Raw genomic sequence first — 21,322 nt, forward strand, 5'->3', positions numbered from 1 at the left:
GTACATTAGCAACATGCTAACACACATTTAGAAAGACAATTTACAAATATCACAAAAATATCATGATATCATGGATCATGTCAATTATTATTGCTCCATCTGCCATTTTTCACTATTGTCCTTGCTTGCTTACCTAGTCTGATAATTCAGCTGTGAACAGATCCAGACGTTAATACTGGCTGCCCTTGTGTAATGCCTTGAACATAGGCTGGCATATGCAAAATTTGGGGGCGTACATATTAATGATCCCGATTGTTACGTCGCAGTCGGTGTTATGTTGAGATTCACCTGTTCTTCAGAGGTCTTTTGCACAAATCAAATTTACATAAGAAGGAGGGAACAATGGTGTTTGACACTCACTGTATTTTATTTCCATGTACTGAACACTAATTATTTAACTATGCCGAGGTAAAATCAATTTTCAATTCTATGGCACCTTTCAGTTCTGACAGGAAAATCTAAAGAGAGCACATTACATGAAATAGACATCTGAGTGAGTGATGTATGTGTGTTATTAATGTAGAATTCACGATTGTCAACACTGTTTACAATACATGAATGCAAATATAAAACAAAATCTGTTTAAATCAAGTTATAGTTTATTGTAATTGTAATTTCAAATAGAGATATTACAGCCCTTTTCTGATTCTTGATGTCTGTAAATTTGTTGCAGAGCTTTTGTGGTGGAGCAGGACCTGCAAGGTGATGGTGGCATTTGTGCAAAAAAAGGGAAAACAAAAATATGAAGTAAGATCATTTTGTTACTTCTAATACAGAAATCAAATTACATTACACTGTTAAAATGACTGCATTTGAAGTTTGTGCATTTTTGTACATGGAGATGGAGAGCCACAGCAGATCCTGGAACTGGTGTAGAGCCATGGATGAGACCATCCATCATGCAATGCTGTGATTTCTTTATCTTCAGTGAGCCCAGAACCAGCGAGAGCATCTAGAAAAAGACCAAAGGACAGTGAGGATGTGATTTTGGTCAAGTTTGTTCTGCTGGTTTCTGTTTATCCATTAATTCATTGCTTGACTGTAAATGAAGATGTGTTCACATTAGCTGTATTTGTCTAGCACAATGGTTCCCAACCACATTCCTGGAGGCCCACCAACACTGCACATTTTGCATGTCTCCTTTGTCTGACACACCCGTTTTAGAGTCACTACTAATGAGCTGATAACCTTGATCAGGTGTGTTTGATTCAGGAGACATGCAAAATGTGCAGTGTTGGTGGGCCTCCAGAAATGTGGTTGGGAACCACTGGACTAGTACATTTATCATTATTATTGTGTGTAAGTGTTGGGGTGGGCTAGCAATGCAATTCATTCCGGGGTAATCTTAATTTTTAAGTAGTGATACACAAATTTTTTTGATTATATAAACAACAGTCTTCTCCAAAGGCGAGATCTTCGAGCAGCTGGCCGACATCTCCTTTGTGCAGACATTGCTAACAGTAAAGGATTTCCTGCTCTTAAACACACACCAATATTATGTATGAATCTTCTCCTTTGTGTGAATCTTCAGGTGTTTCTTCAGGACTGATGCTCAATGAAATGGTTTCCTACACTGATCAGAGTTAAATGGTGTTTCTTCAGAACGAGAAGGCTGATTTTTCCTTGTTCACACCCATTAGGTCTAAAAGAAACATTAAAAAGTTTTTTCGACCTGAAACAATGTAAATCTGGTGAGCATTAGGCCTGTGACTGTATGACATTTTCATGTTGCGATTAATTGCTGAAGTTTTTATCACGATATACGGTATTATCACAATATTGAAATAAGTTGCAAAAACAAGTGTTGTCATAGTATAACTAACGAGTAGTCACACAACGTGGAATCCATGTGCAGGCTTTATTAGACAGTGTTCGTAGTAAGACAGGCAATGGTCAAACAACGGCAGACAGGTACAGCAGAGAGCAGACAGAATCGCAACACAGGCAGTGGGTCAGGGCAGGCAGATAGCAATAACAAGTCAAAAGCAAAGCAAAGAGTCCAAAGGGCGGGCAGCAAAGAATTGTACATGAGAAACAGACAGGGTCAATAACAGGCAGGCAAACACAATGAAAAACTGCAGTAATACAAGACCTCACAATGAGTGTGAGGATGTGAGCAGCTTAAATAGTACAGGTAATGCGCAGCAGCTGGGTGTGGGTGATTGCTGATTGGTAGAGTGAATGCAGGTGATTGCAAGGGAGGATTATGGGAAATGGAGTCCGGGAATGACTGGAATTGTGTCAGTACATCCCCGCCGTGGATGGAACAACCGGGGAGGGGGGTGGGAGCCCTGGAGACCTACTGGCAGATAAGGGTTGGTGTACAGACAGGTAAGGAGGTCTCCAGGGCATGTCCACGGACTCTAGGCGCAATGGCAGGTCGGGAGCCTCGGGCAGCCACGGCAGCTCAGGTGCCTCGGAGAGCCACAGAGAGTCGAGTGCCTCGGGCAGCCACGGAGGGTCAGGTCCCTCGGAGAGCCACGGTGGGTCAGAAGCATCAGCCAACCATGGCAGTTCGGGAGCCTTGGGATGCCAAGGCAGGTCAGGAGCGCCGGGCAGCCATGGAAGTTCGGGAGCCTTGGGACGCCAAGGCAGGTCAGAAGCGTCAGGCTGCCATGGCAGTTCGGGAGCCTTGGGATGCCAAGGCGGATCAGGAGCGTCGGGCAGCTATGGCAGTTCAGGAGCCTTAGGACACCAAGGCGGGTCAGGAGCATTGGGCAGCCCACAGGTTGAGTGGAGTCTGGACCTGGCTCGATGACTGGAACGAAGTCTGGAGCCGGTTCGATGACTGAAGTGAAGTCTGGAGTTGGCTCGATGACTGGAACGGAGTCTGGAGATGACTCGGACACTGGCGGAGCGGCCATCTTGTCCATAGACACTGGGGAAGCGGCCCTCCTGTCCGTAGACACTGGCTGACCCGAGTGCATAGCAACCTGTGGACCTGAGTGTGAGGTGGCCGGCGGGCCTGAGTGCGAAGTGACCAGCAGGCTTGAGTGTGAAGCGGATGGAAGGCTTGAGTGCAAAGCCGGCGGGTCTGAGTGCGTAGCGGCCAGCGGAGGCTTTGGAATGCCAGCTGCTCGTGCTGAAGTCAGTGGTGGATCGTCCACACTGGACAACAATCCTCTCCACTCTCTGACGGGTCCAGAGAAGTGACGTAGCTCTGGGCGATCATTGGAGACATGACATGTCTCTGGACGATCAGCGAAGACGTGACGTGACTCTGGATGATCAGCAGAGACGTGGCAAGGCTCTGGGAGGTCTGCTGAGATGTGGCAAGGCTCTGGGAGATCTACCGTGACCTGACTGGGCTCACGAAGATCAACGGTGACCTGACTTGGCTCATGAAGATCCACTGTGACTAAACTTGGCTCAGAAAGATCAACAGTGACCTGACTCGGCTCATGAAGATCCACTGTGACTTGACTTGGCTCTGGGAGATTAGCTGTGACTTGACTTGGTGTTGTTGTTGTGGCTGCCATTTTGTGAGTGTCTTCTAGCGCGGCAGCCATTACATGAGTAGATGAGGTGTCGCATTCCTCCGTGACACCCACAGTAATTGGATAGCCAACAGTCAATAATGTAAACTCCAAAAAGCAACTGAATGATGAAGTTGGAGCCTCACGTCTAAGCTTGGTCTGTAGAGGTTGGTTAACGCCATCACAAAAGAAGTCTATCAAGAGACAGTTCAGTAGATCTGAACAATACACAATGTATTATTTTCTGTTAATATTAGTTTAATATTAGTTAAGAAATACAGTTGATCATTGTTAGTTTTACATCAGGTCCATTAAATAAGTTCTTTTGATTTTAGTAATGTTATTAAACAGTAACTAAAAAATTAACAGAGAATAATTAATAATAATTAACAAATTAATTTTCATTTTCAGTTAAGTAATAATGAATTAACATGTTAACTAATGAAGCTGTATGTCTCAAAGTTTTACTGAACAATAACAAATAATCAGAACATTTATAATCATTGGGGCTTGTTGTAGTCCAAATTAAAATATAAAAATGTTATTTATAAGTTATTTGTAAGTATTAAGTATTTGGTGCTATGATGAACAACATTGAGATAACAAAAAAATAAATGGCTGTTTGAAGCATTTTAAAAAGTTCACTAGCATGGTTGCTTTGTTTGAGGGGTTTCCGGGGTAACCGCTGCATTTCTGCTGTTCCATCAGCACCCTCTGCTGTCAGAGAGTGAACGTGCACTTTCATTCAGTGCGTCTCCTTCACTCGTTCCGCCATGTGCTTCTTTTTTGGGCTTGTTTATATCTGAGTGCGCCCTTTTGGCGCCCCAGAATACAGCGGTGTTGTGCATTTTATACGGTTGATGAGGAAAGTATTCTTAAATGCATTATAAAAATTTTAATAATTGGTTATAAATGATTATTTAGGGTATTCTGAAGTACCCACGATAACAATATTGTGCATATTCATTATATCGTGATATATCACATTACCAAATATCAACACGTTTAATCGACGTTCTTTAGCATGAATGAATGAAGAATAAACACCAACCTCTTTGTTCTTCAGTATCGTGATGTTTCATCTGCAGGTTCTGGATCACTGGATCTCTTGGTCATTTCCTTCCAGATGTTTTCTGGTGGTTCTGCATAAATACGTTACATGCCAACAGACATGATATGAGATCTGTCACTCACTGTGGCTGTAAAGAAACTATTAATGAATGAGGCATTTATGTACTGAACACACAAAGTGCTTTACAGTCACATCAGGGGTCTCTTCACACCACCATCAGCTATAGGTGGAGAGGAGAGATCTGACTGACTCACACAGAAAAGACTTTGATGATAAAGATGAACAACTTACAGTGATTTCAGACTGTGGTCATGCGGTTTCTCCACTGCATGGATCTTAATGTGTCGTTTCAGGTGACTTTTAATAGAGAAACTCTTTTCACACTGATCACACGTGTGCGGCTTCTCTTCACTGTGGAAACTCTCATGTGTTTTCAAATATGATGAATAATTGAATCTCTTGTCACAGTGTGAACACTTATAAGGTTTTTCTCCAGTGTGGATCCTCTCATGTCTTTTCAGATCTGTTGACTGCCTGAATCTCTTGTTGCAATATGAACACTTGTAAGGTTTTTCTCCAGTGTGAATCCTCTCATGTGCTTTTAGATCTGTCGAATGAATGAATCTCTTGTCACAGTGTGAACACTTATAAGGTTTTTCTCCAGTGTGAATTCTCTGGTGCAGTTTTAAAACACTCACATAAGAAAAAGTCTTCCCACACTCAAAGCACACATGATCTCTTACTTCAGTATGAATTTTCTGATGTGTACGTAAATTGTGAAGCACTGAAAAACTCTTTCCACATACAAAACATGAATGTGGCTTCTCCTTTGTATGAACTCTAAGGTGTTTCTTTAGGGAGGACGCCACAATAAATGTTTTTCTGCATTGATCACATGTGAATGGCTTCTCTCCGGTGTGGATCCTCATGTGTCCTTTAAGATGTTCCGATCGGGTGAAACTCTTCCCACATTGTTCACATGTGAACGGCTTCTCTCCAGTATGAACCCTCATGTGGTTCTGAAGCTGTGATGATTGTGTGAAGCTCTTCCCGCACAGATCACATATGAATGGCTTCTCTCCTGTATGAACTCTAATGTGAACCTCAAGATGATGTTTTTTTTTAAAGCTCTTTCCACACTGATCACATGCGTGTGGCTTCTCTCCGGTGTGGCTCTTCATGTGTTCTTTAAGGCTTGCTGACAGCGTGAAGCTCTTCCCACATTGATCACATGTGTGTGGCTTCTCTCCGGTGTGGATTTTCACATGTTGATCATGATTAGTTTTTTGTGTGAAGCTCTTTCCACACTGATCACATGTGAACGGCTTCTCTCCAGTGTGAACTCTGATGTGAATCTCAAGACTACGATTGTTTGTGAAACTCTTTCCACACTGAGTGCAGGTGAAAGATTTATTTTTCTTTAAAAACGTCTTTTTAGTCATTGAGTGCATCAAATATTTTTCTCCAGGTTTGACATGATCAACACTCAGTTCTTCACTCTCCTCCTTTACTTCCATCAGCCCTAAAATGACAGAAGAATTAAATTTTCAGTGCATCGTTAAAGTGAAAACATCTCAGTTACGTATAAAACCATATATAGAAGGGAACAGAGACATACATTGGAACTGACCAATGAATTGGGGATCGCTTTGGGAGACCAATCTACTTCGAGTGTAAGAAAAAAGATGTGTGATAATTGCAACAACTGCTCTGCGCTGCAGCGTGAATATTTGATGAGCAGCAGGTGCTTCTCATTCACTTTTCCGTTGAGGAGCCGAACTAGTGACTCGGCCGTACAGCGGAGGTACTCACACACACATACTCATTGTGATTATTGGAAAACACTGGGAAAATGTGGACAGAATCGTGGAATCCATTCATAAAAATGGAATTTACTACATAACGCGGAATGTCACAGGATTTAAAAAGTTTTTGATGAATGAATTAAAAACAATATAATTTGACCTGATGTTGACAATCAATATGAAATTCTCAAACCTCCCTTTACTGACCATTTGTTGAAAGCCAAAATATGTTTGCACCCATTTCATAGTTAATTTATTTTACTTCACAGCTGTTAAAGGTCCCATGACATGCTGGTTTTTGGATGCTTTTATATAGGCCATAGTGGTCCCTAATACTGTCTCTTTCCCAAAATTCAGCCTTGGTGCAGAATTTCAGCCACTACAAGCCAGTCCGACAATAAGCTTTCCTCAGGACATGCCATTTCTGTGTCTGTAGCTTTAAATGCTAATGAGGAGGAGAGAGGCGGGGTAAGGTGGAGGGTGGGTGTGGCCTTAACCAGCTTGCGGCTATGGTACCATGTGCTAATGTTGACAGTGGATGTAACGCAATGGCTCGTAGACACGCAGTCGTTCAAGCTTTTCAGTTTGACCTAGAATCTGATCCAGATAAAGAAGCACCAGATGAAGAAGTTGCAACTCAGTGGCTACAACAGGACGTCTCCGAGTGGTTAGCTTAAAATTAATCAGCAAAAGGGAATCAAATCATGTAGCTAATGCTAGCCTACGTTGTTGGCTTTTCATGATGCTTTGATTTGCTATTGTTTTATATATATAATGTATATATCCATCATGCCTTGTTACCACTGTGCAGACTGGTGGTGGTGGTGTAATGGTGTGGGGGATGTTTTCTTAGCAGACTTTAGGCCCCTTAGTGCCAATTGGGCATTGTTTAAATGCCACGGCCTACCTGAGCATTGTTTCTGACCATGTCCATCCCTTTATGGCCACCATGTACCCATCCTCTAATGGCTACTTCCAGCAGGATAATGCACCATGTCACAAAGCTCGAATCATTTCAAATTGGTTTCTTGAACATGACAATGAGTTCACTGTACTAAAATGGCCCCAACAGTCACCAGAACTCAACCCAATAGAGCATCTTTGGGATGTGGTGGAACGGGAGCTTCGTGCCCTGGATGTGCATCCCACAAATCTCCAACTGCAAGATGCTATCCTATCAATATGGGCCAACATTTCTAAACAATGATTTCAGCACCTTGTTGAATCAATGCCACGTAGAATTAAGGCAGTTCTGAAGGCGAAAGGGGGTCAAACACAGTATTAGTATGGTGTTCCTAATAATCCTTTAGGTGAGTGTATATATATATATATATATATATATATATATATATATATATATATATATATATATATATACATATAATTAATGTATGAAGACTTAAGAAATTTTCTTCTAAAATGAGCATTTTTATCAAGCTTGTATGTTTATGTTCAGTTATTTCAAATATTTCAAAATATTTCAAAATGAAAATTCTGTCATTTATTTCTCACCCTCATGTCGTTTCACACCCGTAAGACCTTCATTAATCTTCGGAACACAAATTAAGATATTTTTGTTGAAATCCGATGGCTCCATGAGGCCTTCATAGCCAGCAATGACATTTCCTCTCTCAAGATCCATTGATGTACTAAAAACATATTTAAATCAGTTCATGTGAGTACAGTGGTTCAATATTAATATTATAAAGCGACGAGAATAACGAAAAAAAAAAAACGAAAAAAAATAACGAAATAACGACTTATTTAGTGATGGCCAATTTCAAAACACTGCTTCAGGAAGCTTCGGGGCATTGTGAATGTGTGTGTCGAATCTGCAGTTCGGAGCACCAAAGTCACGTGGTTTCAGCAGTTGACGGGTTTGACCCGTGATCTGATTCATGATTCGATACACTGATTAATTTTTGCTCCGATGCTTTCTGAAGCAGTGTTTTGAAATCGGCCATCACTAAATAAGTCGTTATTGTTTTTTTGGTGCACCAAAAATATTCTCGTCACTTTATAATGTTAATATTGAACCACTGTACTCATATGAACTGATTTAAATATGTTTTTAGTACCTTTATGGATCTTGAGAGAGGAAATGTCATTGCTCCCTATGTAGGCCTCACGGAGCCATCGGATTTCAACAAAAATATCTTCATTTGTGTTCCAAAGATTAACGAAGGTCTTACGGGTTTGGAACGACATAAGGGTGAGTAATAAATGACAGAATTTTCATTTTTGGGTTAACCCTTTAAATTTTGCCATTAAAGTGAAATTACTGAACCTAAAAATACGAGCTTGAATATGTATAACAGCTACAGACACCAACCAGCGCCACTATATTAGTCAGACCTCTGCTATTATTACATCTACCTTTTTGGATAGGTGCCATTGTGGAAAATGTGCTACCATTTCAACAGAAGCTGACAATATTTGCTGCTTGTAGATACCTCAGGTAGCATTCTTACCACTAAATTGGAAACTACTTTGTCTCTTCATTTGACTACTTATTGTGCCTTAAATTGACACAAATCATTTGTAATTCTAATTAGCTTACTAGAAGACTACGGGAGGTCGAAGAACAGCTCACATGTATGGTTGACCATCCTGGATTATATCCTGTCTACTCTCTGCAGAATGCCGGACAAATATACAGAGCTGACTATGGTCCTCTACGTTTGAGAGGAATACACCAGTAAGTTGTGCTTTGTTACAGAAATAAATAAAGTAAGAAAAAGACTTATCTGAGTCTTGACTGTTTATTCCACCAACAAACCTTGTGTCTAATTTTCATTCAATAGTGTAGACAGTGTCAAGACTTATTTACATCAGAAAGAAAACAAAAAGTTGAAAAACGTTACAAAACAAGCATTGAAGACGATCCATAGGAGCTTAGGAACATATGAAGGGTTTGGTTCCAAAACGCGATAAACACCATTTTTTTTTTTAAAAATTGAGTTTTGGCCAAAATCAGTATTGTATCTGGTCGGTATTGAAAATTAATTTATTAATTTTGCGCAAAATGCGATATCCGTCGTGTTATTCTGTCATATTTTCTCCCTTTCTTTCCAAAACGCAACAAATGCCAGTCTCCTTTTTCTGCAGAACGCGATATATCCGCTCAACCAATCACAGTTCACCATGCCACGCACTGTGAACAGTAATGGCAGCGCTCTAAATACAGTTGGCTTCCTAGTTTTCCTTACTTTGTGATCAACAAATTGAGAAAAATGAATAATTTGGACGGCATTGATGAACCCGTGGTGGTTTCTGCACTGGAGAAGAAACGCAAGGCATCGAAATGTAATAATTTAAGTGAGGAGATTAAGAGGCACTCGAGTCGGGAGGAGGAAAAATGTTCCACGACAGCATCAAACTTCTGTCACAGTCCACAAAACTGAATCATGAAGTTTTTAAAAGCTGTTTTTAATACCAATGTACTCGACAAATGTGTTTATTTTAACCATGCGGTGGCACCAGATACTCTTTAATCGGTAACAACAAATAATTTATAACATTAACAAGATAACCTGTTGAATTCATTTTGGGAGCGACGACAATGTATTTTTAGTAAAATGCCTGCATATAAGATAAATATTGGCAAAGTTCAGAGGCTGTCATATATGTGAATCGACTTTGTTGTATATTTTCAATTTGAAAAATAACTTTTACATGGATTAATTGCATTTTGGGAAGAAAAAAAAATGTGTCATGGATTTATTGCATGTTGGGGAAAAAATAAACCTTTTAAAATCAAAATGTAGATTTGAATTTTTAATGTTTTTATAACCAAAAGATGCTATGTGAAAGTTTGAAACAGACAATAGTGGTTTTTAACTTGCCACTTTCTTGGTAAAGAAAACATCTTTTTACTCAAATTAATCAAAATGGAGTTATTACGTTTTGGAACCAAACTCTTCATTTGCTTAGATAATAACACAAACCAATGTTAAATCTTTGCAAGACTGAATATCAGTATCAATTGTTTAGTCGCTACAGGTATCTCTCCTATCGTTTATTTGTGAGCTGGTGCTGGGGCCTCCTGGGATGCAGAATCCGGGTCATTATTCCAGGTTGTGTGGTCCCGCGCATCTGCTCTGAATTTCCTGACGATAAAGGCCAATACGTTGGGTTCAAACTGCCCCCCGTTTGAACCTCGACACAAAGCTGGCAATGACCTCCTCCCTGTCCGGCTTCTCATACTGCTCTGATAGGTCTTCTGGGACAGGGATGGCCAATAGCGCATCGGTGTATGGTGTAGGGTTGACAAAAACTTTCTCAAAAATGAGGTTCATCATGTCAGCAACATAACCTGTATCATAAAACACAAGCACAAACTTTTATTTTTCCTTTTAATTGGTTGGTTTTTACTGTGTTTTTGTATGTAATTGATTGTTCAAGACAACATTTCTGAATTCCAAAATATGTTTTGTCTAAATTTATTTGAACCCTTACCAAAGGTCGGCTGTGTCTTTTGAGGTTTAACTATGCACTCTCCCTTCCTAGCCTTTGGAAATGAGATTTTGAAGAGAGGTACACCGTCCTCCGTTTCAGCCTGTGGCCGGTTCGCATTTTCATTATAATGCATAGCAGCCAGGTAGAGTCTTGTAAGTACAAAACAAAACATGTTAATATTGACAGATATTTTAGGCTAAAAGTGTTGAGAAAACAAACTTTCTTTTACCTGCACAGCATTCCAATAAAGGGAAAGATGACATTCTTTGGGGCAAAACGAAGGATGATGGCACGGAAAGCCTCCAACGATGAAGTTTGGTGGGGAGGGCTTAGTTTTGCAACATCCTTCAGCGTTCTTTTATTTGTCAGCAACTTCTCCAACTTGTTGAAAACTACAGAATCTGCAGACAATAAGACAATATCATATTAGAAAATAATACAACAATAATCTCTGGTCAATTTCTGAAAGTGACTAAATAACGGTGTCTGTTTACTGTTAGCCTGTATATTTAAAAACAAAACTGAATACCAGCTTGGAGCCATTTATTCTTGTCAGTTGTCTTGCGGATCACATGCTCGCACTTAGGGTAAAGAGGATCCTCATGTGTATGGACATCTCGAACATGGTTCAGGATCGCGGTCCACTTAGCAATTCTCTCTGGCTCGGAGTTTGAGCCAGCTGCAGTCCAGTATATGTGGTTGTTGATGCTTTTTATCCACTTTTTGAGTTTCTCGCAGTCTTTCTGCTTACTGATTAATTCCAGTTTCTTTGAAATTCCTTGCAATGAAAACAAAATGCATTGCACTTAGTAAAGATACTCATATACTCTATTGTAGCATTTCATAATCAATTTCAAAGCATTTGTTACCATTTACTTAGTGTCACAATTTCAAAGTAAGGACAAGTCTTTTCACCAATTGGGATATTTATGCAAGCTTCAAACAAATCTCACCAAAAGGATATCACTAACAATAAAAATGGAAAAGGTTGGAGCAAAACTGATTTTGTATGGTATAATGGACTATGGATGTCAATAAGCTCCATTTTGCCACTGACAATATACCTTTTGCCATGTGCCAGACATCGTAGTAATGGGTTATGTTTCTCTCCCTGAGGAACTTCTGTACTTGTGGATGACGATCAGTGACAATGCAATCAAGGTTGACGCCACGCGACTCCAGTAATGCTAGACTCCTTGCCAGGCCCTCTTTTTCCATGTGGCAGCTACCACCAACCTTATTGCTCTGTTAAAGGATTAGTTCACTTTCAAATTAAAATTTCCTGATAATCTACACACCTCCATCTCATCCAAGATGTTCATGTCCTTCTTTCTTCAGTTGAAAAGAATTTTAGGTTTTTGATGAAAACATTCCAGGATTTTTCTCCATATAGTGGACTTTAATGGAGCCCAAATGGTTGAAGGTCAAAATTACAGTTTACAGTGACCCCATTCGAGAAATAAGGGTCTTATCTAGAGAAACCATCGCACATTTTCTAAAAAAAAGTTTTAGGTTTCATCTTGAACTAGCTCTCTTCTTCTTCTCTATTTGAATTCCAGCAGTGTAGACACTTCTAAGTGTATTACTGCCCTCCACAGGTCAAAGTTTGAACTAAATTGTCATATACAATATGCTTGTGCAAGTATATAACAATTAGTTCAAACTTTGATAAAATGAGCGATGGTTTCTCTAGATAAGACCCTTATTTCTCGTCTGGGATCGCTGTAAACTGTAATTTTGACCTTCATCCGTTTGGAGGCCATTGAAGTCCACAATATGGAGAATAATCCTGGAATGTTTTCATCAAAAACCTTAATTACTTTTCAACTGAAGAGAGAAAGACATGAACATCTTGGATGACATGGGGGTGAGTAATTATCTGGAAATTTTAATTTGAAAGTGAACTAATCCTTTAACACTGAACAATAATATATTAAGAGGAAATTCATTTTAGACTTTGCTTTTAAAAATTATAACCAATAACCCCTTTTCAAAATAAACTCACCTGGACCAACTGAATGTCCACAACAGTGTTAGTATGGAGATCCATCATTGTATAGCTGCCATATTTTGCAGAGTGGCCTGTTTTTGTTCAAATAGTTACATTAGTAATCAATATTCAATACTTTGGTATTGTCTAGAATTTTATTTAGGCAACTCCTTTCAACTTCAAACAATATCTATCCCCTGTATAAACTACACTATTTCAGTGAAGTATCAATACCTGGAAAGTCAGCTCTCATGTCACCACCAACTATCACTTTTTCCTCCTGACTTAGCCGCTGCAGATTCACATCCTGTGTGACTTTCCAGTGGTGAATAACTGCTGGTTCAATGAAAGCTCTGGCATGGCGTCGAAATGTTTCATACCTAAACAACTGTAGTTTCATTGCATTGAAGACCTGTTGGTGTGGGGGGATAAATAATACATTTAATTTGATCTAAATGTAAGTAATTCACAGTCAAAATAACTACAGTTGAACATCATTTACTAGGGCTGGGCGATACGGCAAAAAAATAAAATCTCCATTTTTCAGAACGATTGACCAATTCACGATTTCAATTTTTTAGTCACCTTAAAAACTTAACTAGAATATGATTTGAGTAACATTATCTTTATTAACAATCTGGTTAAAAAAAAGTGCAGAAATATGCCTGAAATATGAAAACAAATGTACAAACTTATCTTAAACACTTCCTATATACTCAGAAATATAAAAGAAGAAAATGCTAAATAGAAAATGCTAAAAAACAGCAATAAATAACACCAGTAATAGGCTGTTATTAACATCAAATGCTTTGTAAAAACAGAAAACAGCAGCAGCTTTCAGCATGCAAACATGAAATATCAAACAGATTTACAGGTTTTTGCATCCCATTGCACAATTTGTCCTATTGTTTTATGTTATGGTGGACATGTTTAGGTGTTGCACTTGTCTCATGTCATTTGTAGCGTCTCACCCATGAAACGGCATTGTAAAAACACGTCTGTCAAGTGAAAAAAAAAAAAAAAAAGCTCCACTGCCTGCGTCTCATTTTTAAAACACAATAACGGATTTCTGAATGAACAGCTGCTTAAGAACAGTGAGAGCGGTTAATCAGGCGCGCCATCATGAGGTCGGATAATTTTTTTCTCCTAATACGCTTATCATTGCTGTATTGTCAACATGTCTAATTGTAACGCTTGCTAAAATTTTTATTCAAAATTGCAATTTCTCGATTCCAAGAATTTGAATTAATCAAACAAAAATGATCATTTACCTTTTCGATTTGTATGAAAGATGCACCACTCAGGTACATGGCGGCAGAAAGGTGCAGATTTCCAGATGGCACGCTCCCAAGGATAGGCTGGCTATCCCAGTGTCTTCTAAATGTGCAATGGGGGCACCACTGCTTCACAGACAGGAATGTCCCCAGCCTTTGGGTCCGCACATCACATGCCCGCTTGCAGACTGGACATACATTAAACAACTCCATGATGCAGTTCTCGTACACTATGTACTTTTTGCAGTTGTGGGTGGGAGTGGATGAATCTTCTCTATATCAAACCACAAAGAAAGGACAACTAAATGGATTGAGCTTTCATCTGGACTTTAATTTAAACCGTTTAAACTGTTTGCAGCTGGTTTAATAATATTTATGCACATAAACAATCGTAAAAGTAATGCTATAAACAAAAATGGTCTCACTAAGACTAATTCTTAGAATGCGAGCCACACATATATCTTCACACTCAGTAACTTACGACTTAAGTGTAGAGTCTAACGATGCTTCCACTAAAGAGCGGTCCTCCAATGTATCATCCTCCAGCTGTTCATCTAGGTCTAGACGAGGTCTTTTGGGTGGTCTCTTTAAAGGTGTCGATGACAGGCACAAAGGGTCTACATTGGATGTCCCAACACCAAAATCTTTGCAAGAGACATTTGTAAAAAAAAAAAAAAAAACTTTACTAAGGAAAGCTTAATGAAACAACACATAATGAAAGCAAAGAGAAATGCCAGAATACCAACTAACTACATGAAAAATAAATGTACTGAAGGTGGTAGATACATACCTTCACTTCTAATGTGGGGCCACAGAGTATTTAAGGATAGCTGTGTGCCTACAGTATGTGTTTCCAGGGGGTCTGTCTGGCAGGCAACATCCCTTGAGAGACGCAGCTGAATGCAAGCACTTGATGTGCTGCCCTGTGTAGAGACAATAAGGTCAAATTAGTAATCTTTGTATTTAGTACTTTGTATATATTCCATTTGAAAGTAGTAATAAGATAGAAGATAAATATGTTTACTGAGAATAACATTAATACTTAAAATTCTATCTATGAAATGATTAAAGGTACAACATGTAAGATTTCTGTCCGCTAGAGGCCTATACAAAACAAAGGCGTAGCTTGATGACAAGTTTTATTGAGGAATCTCGTGGTCTCCACCTCAACGGACGGTGCAAAAGAATAGGGATTGGAGTCGGAAGAAATCATGTTGATGGATGTGATTATTAACGTTACTGTAGTATGAAGCAGAGCAGGACCGAGTGTTGTGAAGCTGAACGAGGAGCTGGAGCGATTGTGCAACAAACGCCTCACGAGCAGCGGGACTTTTATTATGACACAGTTGCCAGCGCCGCTTCCGCTTTTCAGGTCATGAGCATGAAGTAACACAGCTCTGTTTATCATATTAGATACATTTGAGTGTGTTGAAAATGATGTTATAACGTTACTCTGTTCATTCGCTCGGCGGCTGCTGTGAGACACTGTTACACACTGCAGTAAGATAGATCGATTTTACAATATCATATTAAATGCTGGATGGCTTGTGTTGACAAACGGCATGCAAAAAAATAAAGCTGCATCTGATTATGCTATGTTAGCTACTTCACAAAATAGTGTTTTTCTCTGAGGCGTGGTAAAGCATGGTACTCTCTGTAAATCAAGAAAATTAGATTTAAACAATAAGACTAAAACATATTGAGTTATATAACAACAATTAGTTTTCTGTCTTTGAATATATCAAAACAGTTGTTCCCTTGTCTATTAAAACATGTAAATATTAAAGCGTCTTTGGTGTTTCCATGGTTTCTACAAAATAAAACAGAAATCGAGGGTAACGCGTGCATGGCGCAATTGACAGGCGACTCCTCACACGTCCCGGAGCCTTGATTAAAATTGCAATTTTCTCACGATTTACAAATAGTTGGAAACATTTGGGATATTTTAAGTACTCAAGTGAACAAAATAAATAACACTGGCCTAGTGGTTTTTGGATATTTTTCTACAAAATTCTTACATATTGCACCTTTAAATGATATTACATAATTTATTGGTTTACATATTTTATATTTCATATATCTTAAAAGTTTTGACAATCTTTCTTATTACAATTACATCAAGCTCCGCAATCTGGAAATGTGGATATTGCGTGCTCCATAAGACTAACAGCAGAACGGTTATCCAAACAACACAAGAAAATGTATGTATTCACACACATACTTGATGCTGTCTACCTTTACATTAGCAACAGTAACTGGGCTGTTAGCGGCATTCTGAGGATAACAAGCTAAGTAATCATTTACAGTAAAGCAACAAAATTGTATAGTGTTAGTTGACTTACTTGTCTGAGGTTTGTAGCTGAGCCAAGGAGAGTTGGTACTGATCCAGACTTTATTTTCAGGCGTTCAGCAAGGCCAGCACTGTATTGGCCCAAGTTGAGGAAACAGTCGTCGGTAAAATGTTTGGCGCAGACATACAAAACTTTGGGAAGTTGTGTCGGCGAATTTTTTTGGAAAATAAAATTAACCCACTGTTTCTTTATAGGCTCGGATGAAGGAACTAAAAACAGACTCCGGTGTTCATTTGTACATCCAAACACTGAACAACTGCCATGCTTTGCTCGTTTGCAAGCCATGATGTCCCTCGAGGAAAAAAAACAAAATTGCGCTCGCCTCGCACGGTAGTACCTCAGATTCTCATGGGTGGGCAAAGCAGAGAAAGGGGAGGTAACCTTTCCCCGTATGACGACATATAGGGAAGATTCCAGATTGGGCCGTCTGAGCTTTCATTTTCTCAAAGGTGAAGCAGGATACCCAGGGCTCGGTTAACACCCATCGCCTTTTCTAGCCACTGGGGGACCATATGCAGGCTAGGGGAACTCATATTAATGTTAAAAAACTCATAAAGTGAATTTTTCATGCCATGGGACCTTTAAAAACTCTGTGTGATGAAAATTAAGTTTTTAAAGCTATGAAAAAAACATTAAAATGTACTTTTGATAATCAAAGATTAGTTTTAAGGGATACAATTATTGATTACAGGGGGCTTTAAGATTTTTCATATCTAAATGTGATGAAGTTCTTGAATCTTTCTAACATGAATGTTGTTCAGCATCATGAATGAATGAAGAATAAACACCAACCTCTTTGTTCTTCAGTATCTTCAGTGTGTTTCATTCGGCAGGGTTCTAGATCACTCATGTTCTCACTTTGAAAAAATATTCCAACATACGGAGAACTTGAGTTTCACTAACCATGTGACTGCTGTGGGAGGAGCTTCACTGATGATACATTTAAATGGGAGGAGCTAATCTGCCAAAATAAAACATATCAGTTACTGAATTTAAGCATTTCTGTCTATTGTAACTACTGCTAATTCACAACTTATTTTATTGCTAACCAGAACATTGTCCTGCTTCTTCATTAAAATATAGGCAGATAGGTAGAAATTAGGGCTGGTCCGAATACCATTTTTTAAGCTTCGAAGCTTTGGTAGTAATCAACACCAAATATTAGTAGGGAGGGGGCTGAACATATTCTTCTCTAATAAAGGCAATGAGTAAAAATATGGTGTGGCCACTAAGAGCTGCGCGCTCCCGGTTTAACTGTCTGCATTGTATGTGCGACTCAAGTACTGCATATGTGCAGGTTATTTCTGTTTTTCTGTGCTCATTTAAAGTTATTTTCTGTATTAATTAATGCTGTGGACAGCATAACATTTGTGACAGACAGTTAAACCAGTTTCATAAGGAATAAAGCGGCAGTTGCGAAATCTCAGTTGCCTCCTTGAAGTCTGTTTGGTATCAATAACGGGTGGAGTCATGCTTTGCCAAACAGAATTGTGGGTTCCGTCGCGTCACTTCACTTGCGTTGCATGCAGCAGAAGTTTTAGATTTCTCAACTTTTCAAGCGCCAACGCAGGCGTCAGCCAATCAGATAGCTTTATGCAAACACCCTGGAGCAGTCGCTAGCCAATTGCGTTGTGTAAAGTAATGTGATTGGCTGTTATCACTATAACTTAGCGTTGCACGATATACCGGTACTAGAAAGGTATTGCGATATCCTGCTTTTAAAAACGATCCGGTTCTTCATTTTATTAGTTCTCGTACTTTGAGTGCCAGCTGTATTTCCTAATGTACGACAGCAGGGGGCAGTGTGCATGCAGCGCGCTGCTTCACATTGAGTGCATGTTTATTCCTCTCAACTGTGCAACAGCTTTTATGGTGACAAAACAAAAAGTATGGTTGCAAATACAGGTGTTTTTGCAGACTGTCTACAAATTGTTGAGAAAGCAGATGCACAAAGCCAAATATGGCATTATTTTGCTTACATTGCTGACAGTCAGGGCAAGCCCACGGACACCACAAAGCCCGTCTGCAAAAGATGTTACAAAATAACACAAGCGAAGGGAGTCAAAAGCATCTTGCCGTCAAACATCCCGATTTGTACAAAGAATTGAAAGAGCGACAGGTTAGTGTGATACCAGCATTATGTTTATGCTCTCAAACATTAAATGAGTGTTATTTATTTTACTTGTGCAAGCAGAACTCCGCAAAGAGGTGTATTATTGAATCTAAGTTTAATAAGTGATATCTGGTTGCAAAAATTAATTTAAAAATACATAAATATGTGAAGGGTATATACAGTTATTTTAAACCAATTTATGCTTTAATATCACTGCTGTAATTATTTACAGTAATATAATTTTTACTATAATCTTACTATCAAAAACACCTAAATGTATAAAAACAAAGCATAACAGCAAATAATTTACAATTTTATTGAGCATGAAAATAATAAACATTAAAAATTATATTAAATCTAACTCTAACTGCTTGGCAATGAAGCTCAAATCCAGAATTATCCGCCTGCACAATGGTGCAATGAACGCGACACATTCAGAATGAATAAACCTTTAAAAAACTACAGAACAGCAAAATAAACTAACGTTAGCTGAAAGCACGCACCTCACGCGGGCAGAGCTTATGCTTCGAGAACGGATACTGCACTAGTGATATAAAACACAGGTCTGATAAGAGCAATACTTTTAATAAGGGCGTTTAAAATATGCACTTTTCTTGTTTATAGTTTATGTGCATCTCAGAGTGACTTCATTCACAGTAAATGCAGCTTCACACAAACAGTTATCATTTACATTTGTGAAGCAACTCAAAATCCATCTCTGCAAATACTGAGTTTGGGTTGCTTATAAAGTTAATCTGGCAATGCAACATATGAACTTATGCCAACAAAAGAAACACTACTATTTTTAAATATACTAATTGTTATTGTGATTTCAAAATAAATGTTTAAACCCTCACTCTGAGCTTTGTCCATGTGTTCTTTTTCAAGAAATTAATATTAATGGATTAGTTGGAAAGTTTACAAAGCAAACAAGCAGACTACGACAAACGCCCTTTACAAAAAAAAAAAAAAAGAAAACAACGACGTTGGACAATTTTAAGGTTGGAGGACCGTGGTACCCTAGCATGGTAGTTCTGCCTACATCATGCATTACCTTTCCAATGTGATTGTGTAATGCGCAACACAGAGCTAGTGCAAGATGAGCATTTGTTGTTACATTTTTATTTTAATTATTCCTCATCTGGGATCATGTAGAGCCCTTTGAAGCTGCACTGAAACTGACATTTTGGCCCACTATATGGAAAAAATCCTGGAATGTTTCCCTCAAAAACCTTACTTTCTTTTCAACTGAAGAAGAAAGACATGCACATCTTGGATGATATCTCTAAGATTTGCAGTCACCTGCAGTTTTAGTTTCCCTCTATTTTTTCCCAACATTTCATTATATATATTATATATATATATATATATATATATATATATATATATATATATATATATATATATATATTCTATATTAAGATTTTATATTTAAAACATTAAGTTCATAACTTTATGTGATTATATTTGCAGTGTGAATGCATTAATACCACATCTAAATATCATTTATAGGAGGGTCTGCGCTAATATGCAGTGCCGAGATAAAAATTTGTTTTCATTGAACTGATTTAATTTGGTAATAGCCGGTTAATTCATTCTCTTTTCATTTACGACTATACGAAACTTTTTATACAACAGAAACTGACAATGATGATAAAACTCAACTCTTCAACAAGTATGTATTTGCCAAAGATAAATTAATTAATAAATGAAAAGATAAATAAAGAAAAAATGAAAAACTTGAAATCGATTCCCAACGATTCCCCTCACAGATCTCAAACTTTAGCTTTTGAATCGACTTTCAGGAAAAGTACTCCACCCAAACATTAAAACAATCACACAAACAAGCACAGAAAATCGCTCAGGTCTGAATGAATTCAACATATTTTCCTCACATGCTCGCTGCTGCTGCACTAAATGTTTATTAAAACGTCAGAAAAGACGCACAAGTAGCGCTGTGCTCGATAAAACAATACAGAAACAGGCCTGTATAATGTCGTTTAAACAAACTGTATAAAGAGTGTTTGATGGTTGTGTAAATGTGCAAAATACCGTCAACTGCTCAACTCACCTCAGAAGACTCGACGCTGACTGAATGAGGGAAGGCGCGAGTGGTGACGTCATCGGACGCGCCAACACACGCGCGGACGGGACACCCCGCGCAGCCAAGTCGCAGATTCGCCAATTTACTAGCCTTCAATTATTATTATTATTATTATTTAGAAATGAACTCCAGTTACTTACGGCGAAAGGAACAAATCCATGTGAAGCCCACAATATTTTTGTGAAACGAGATATTCAACAATATTCAGTAATTTTCAACGATATTGATTTGGTATTGATGATTAGATGATTAGATATTTCTTTTAATTTTATCATTATGTGTTTACGTCGCTCAAATAGAGAGCTTAGCCTATGGAGAAACTGGTAGCCAAGAAGTGACCAATCCTGTGTCGACATCACTTCACGGATTCTACCAGCACGATTTTAAAATTAAAAGAAATATAATCATAGGCTATAACGCGGTGGTTATTAATAATAATTACATATCATATCATAAGTAAACCGTTGTGTTACCAAGGCAATGACTGATGCTTTTACATTCCAATGAGCGGCCATTTTCAGCCCCACAGTGGAAAATGAAACCGAAACCGTACCAGCTGGTCCGGATCGGCACAGAACCAGTCGGTCCGATGGTGGAAAAGAGGCTAATGATGTCACTGTCCAGCTCAGTTCAGTTCTCATCCAATAGTGTTAGTGCAGCCAAATCAATAATATTGTTG

General features: G+C 38.6%; 1 protein-coding gene across 14 annotated transcripts; it reads right to left on the reverse strand.

Moving 5' to 3' along the window:
* Positions 1-637: 637 nt before the first annotated feature.
* Positions 638-21,218, reverse strand: LOC137017047 (zinc finger protein 502-like). 14 transcript variants are annotated; one of them, XM_067380955.1, is made up of 13 exons: positions 20,611-21,218; positions 18,406-18,449; positions 16,418-17,387; positions 14,866-14,998; positions 14,557-14,719; positions 14,073-14,349; positions 13,036-13,213; positions 12,817-12,893; positions 11,876-12,056; positions 11,341-11,589; positions 11,041-11,212; positions 10,812-10,960; positions 9,078-10,668 (listed from the first exon to the last, which is right to left on the reverse strand). In XM_067380955.1, the coding sequence occupies exons 3-13, from the start codon at positions 16,709-16,711 to the stop codon at positions 10,490-10,492; spliced, it is 2,052 nt and encodes a 683-aa protein (XP_067237056.1). In that variant the 5' UTR covers positions 16,712-17,387; positions 18,406-18,449; positions 20,611-21,218; the 3' UTR covers positions 9,078-10,489. The 14 variants fall into 14 exon arrangements, 9 of the variants coding, with proteins under 9 accessions (XP_067237062.1, XP_067237056.1, XP_067237057.1 ...); XM_067380956.1 differs by lacking the exon at positions 20,611-21,218 and having other exon boundaries at positions 18,406-18,861; XM_067380960.1 differs by lacking the exons at positions 18,406-18,449; positions 20,611-21,218 and having other exon boundaries at positions 16,418-16,496; positions 16,608-18,359.
* Positions 21,219-21,322: the final 104 nt, after the last annotated feature.

This window comes from Chanodichthys erythropterus, chromosome 3, assembly GCF_024489055.1.
Source record: "Chanodichthys erythropterus isolate Z2021 chromosome 3, ASM2448905v1, whole genome shotgun sequence".
In the NCBI taxonomy this organism is placed as follows: Eukaryota; Metazoa; Chordata; class Actinopteri; order Cypriniformes; family Xenocyprididae; genus Chanodichthys; species Chanodichthys erythropterus.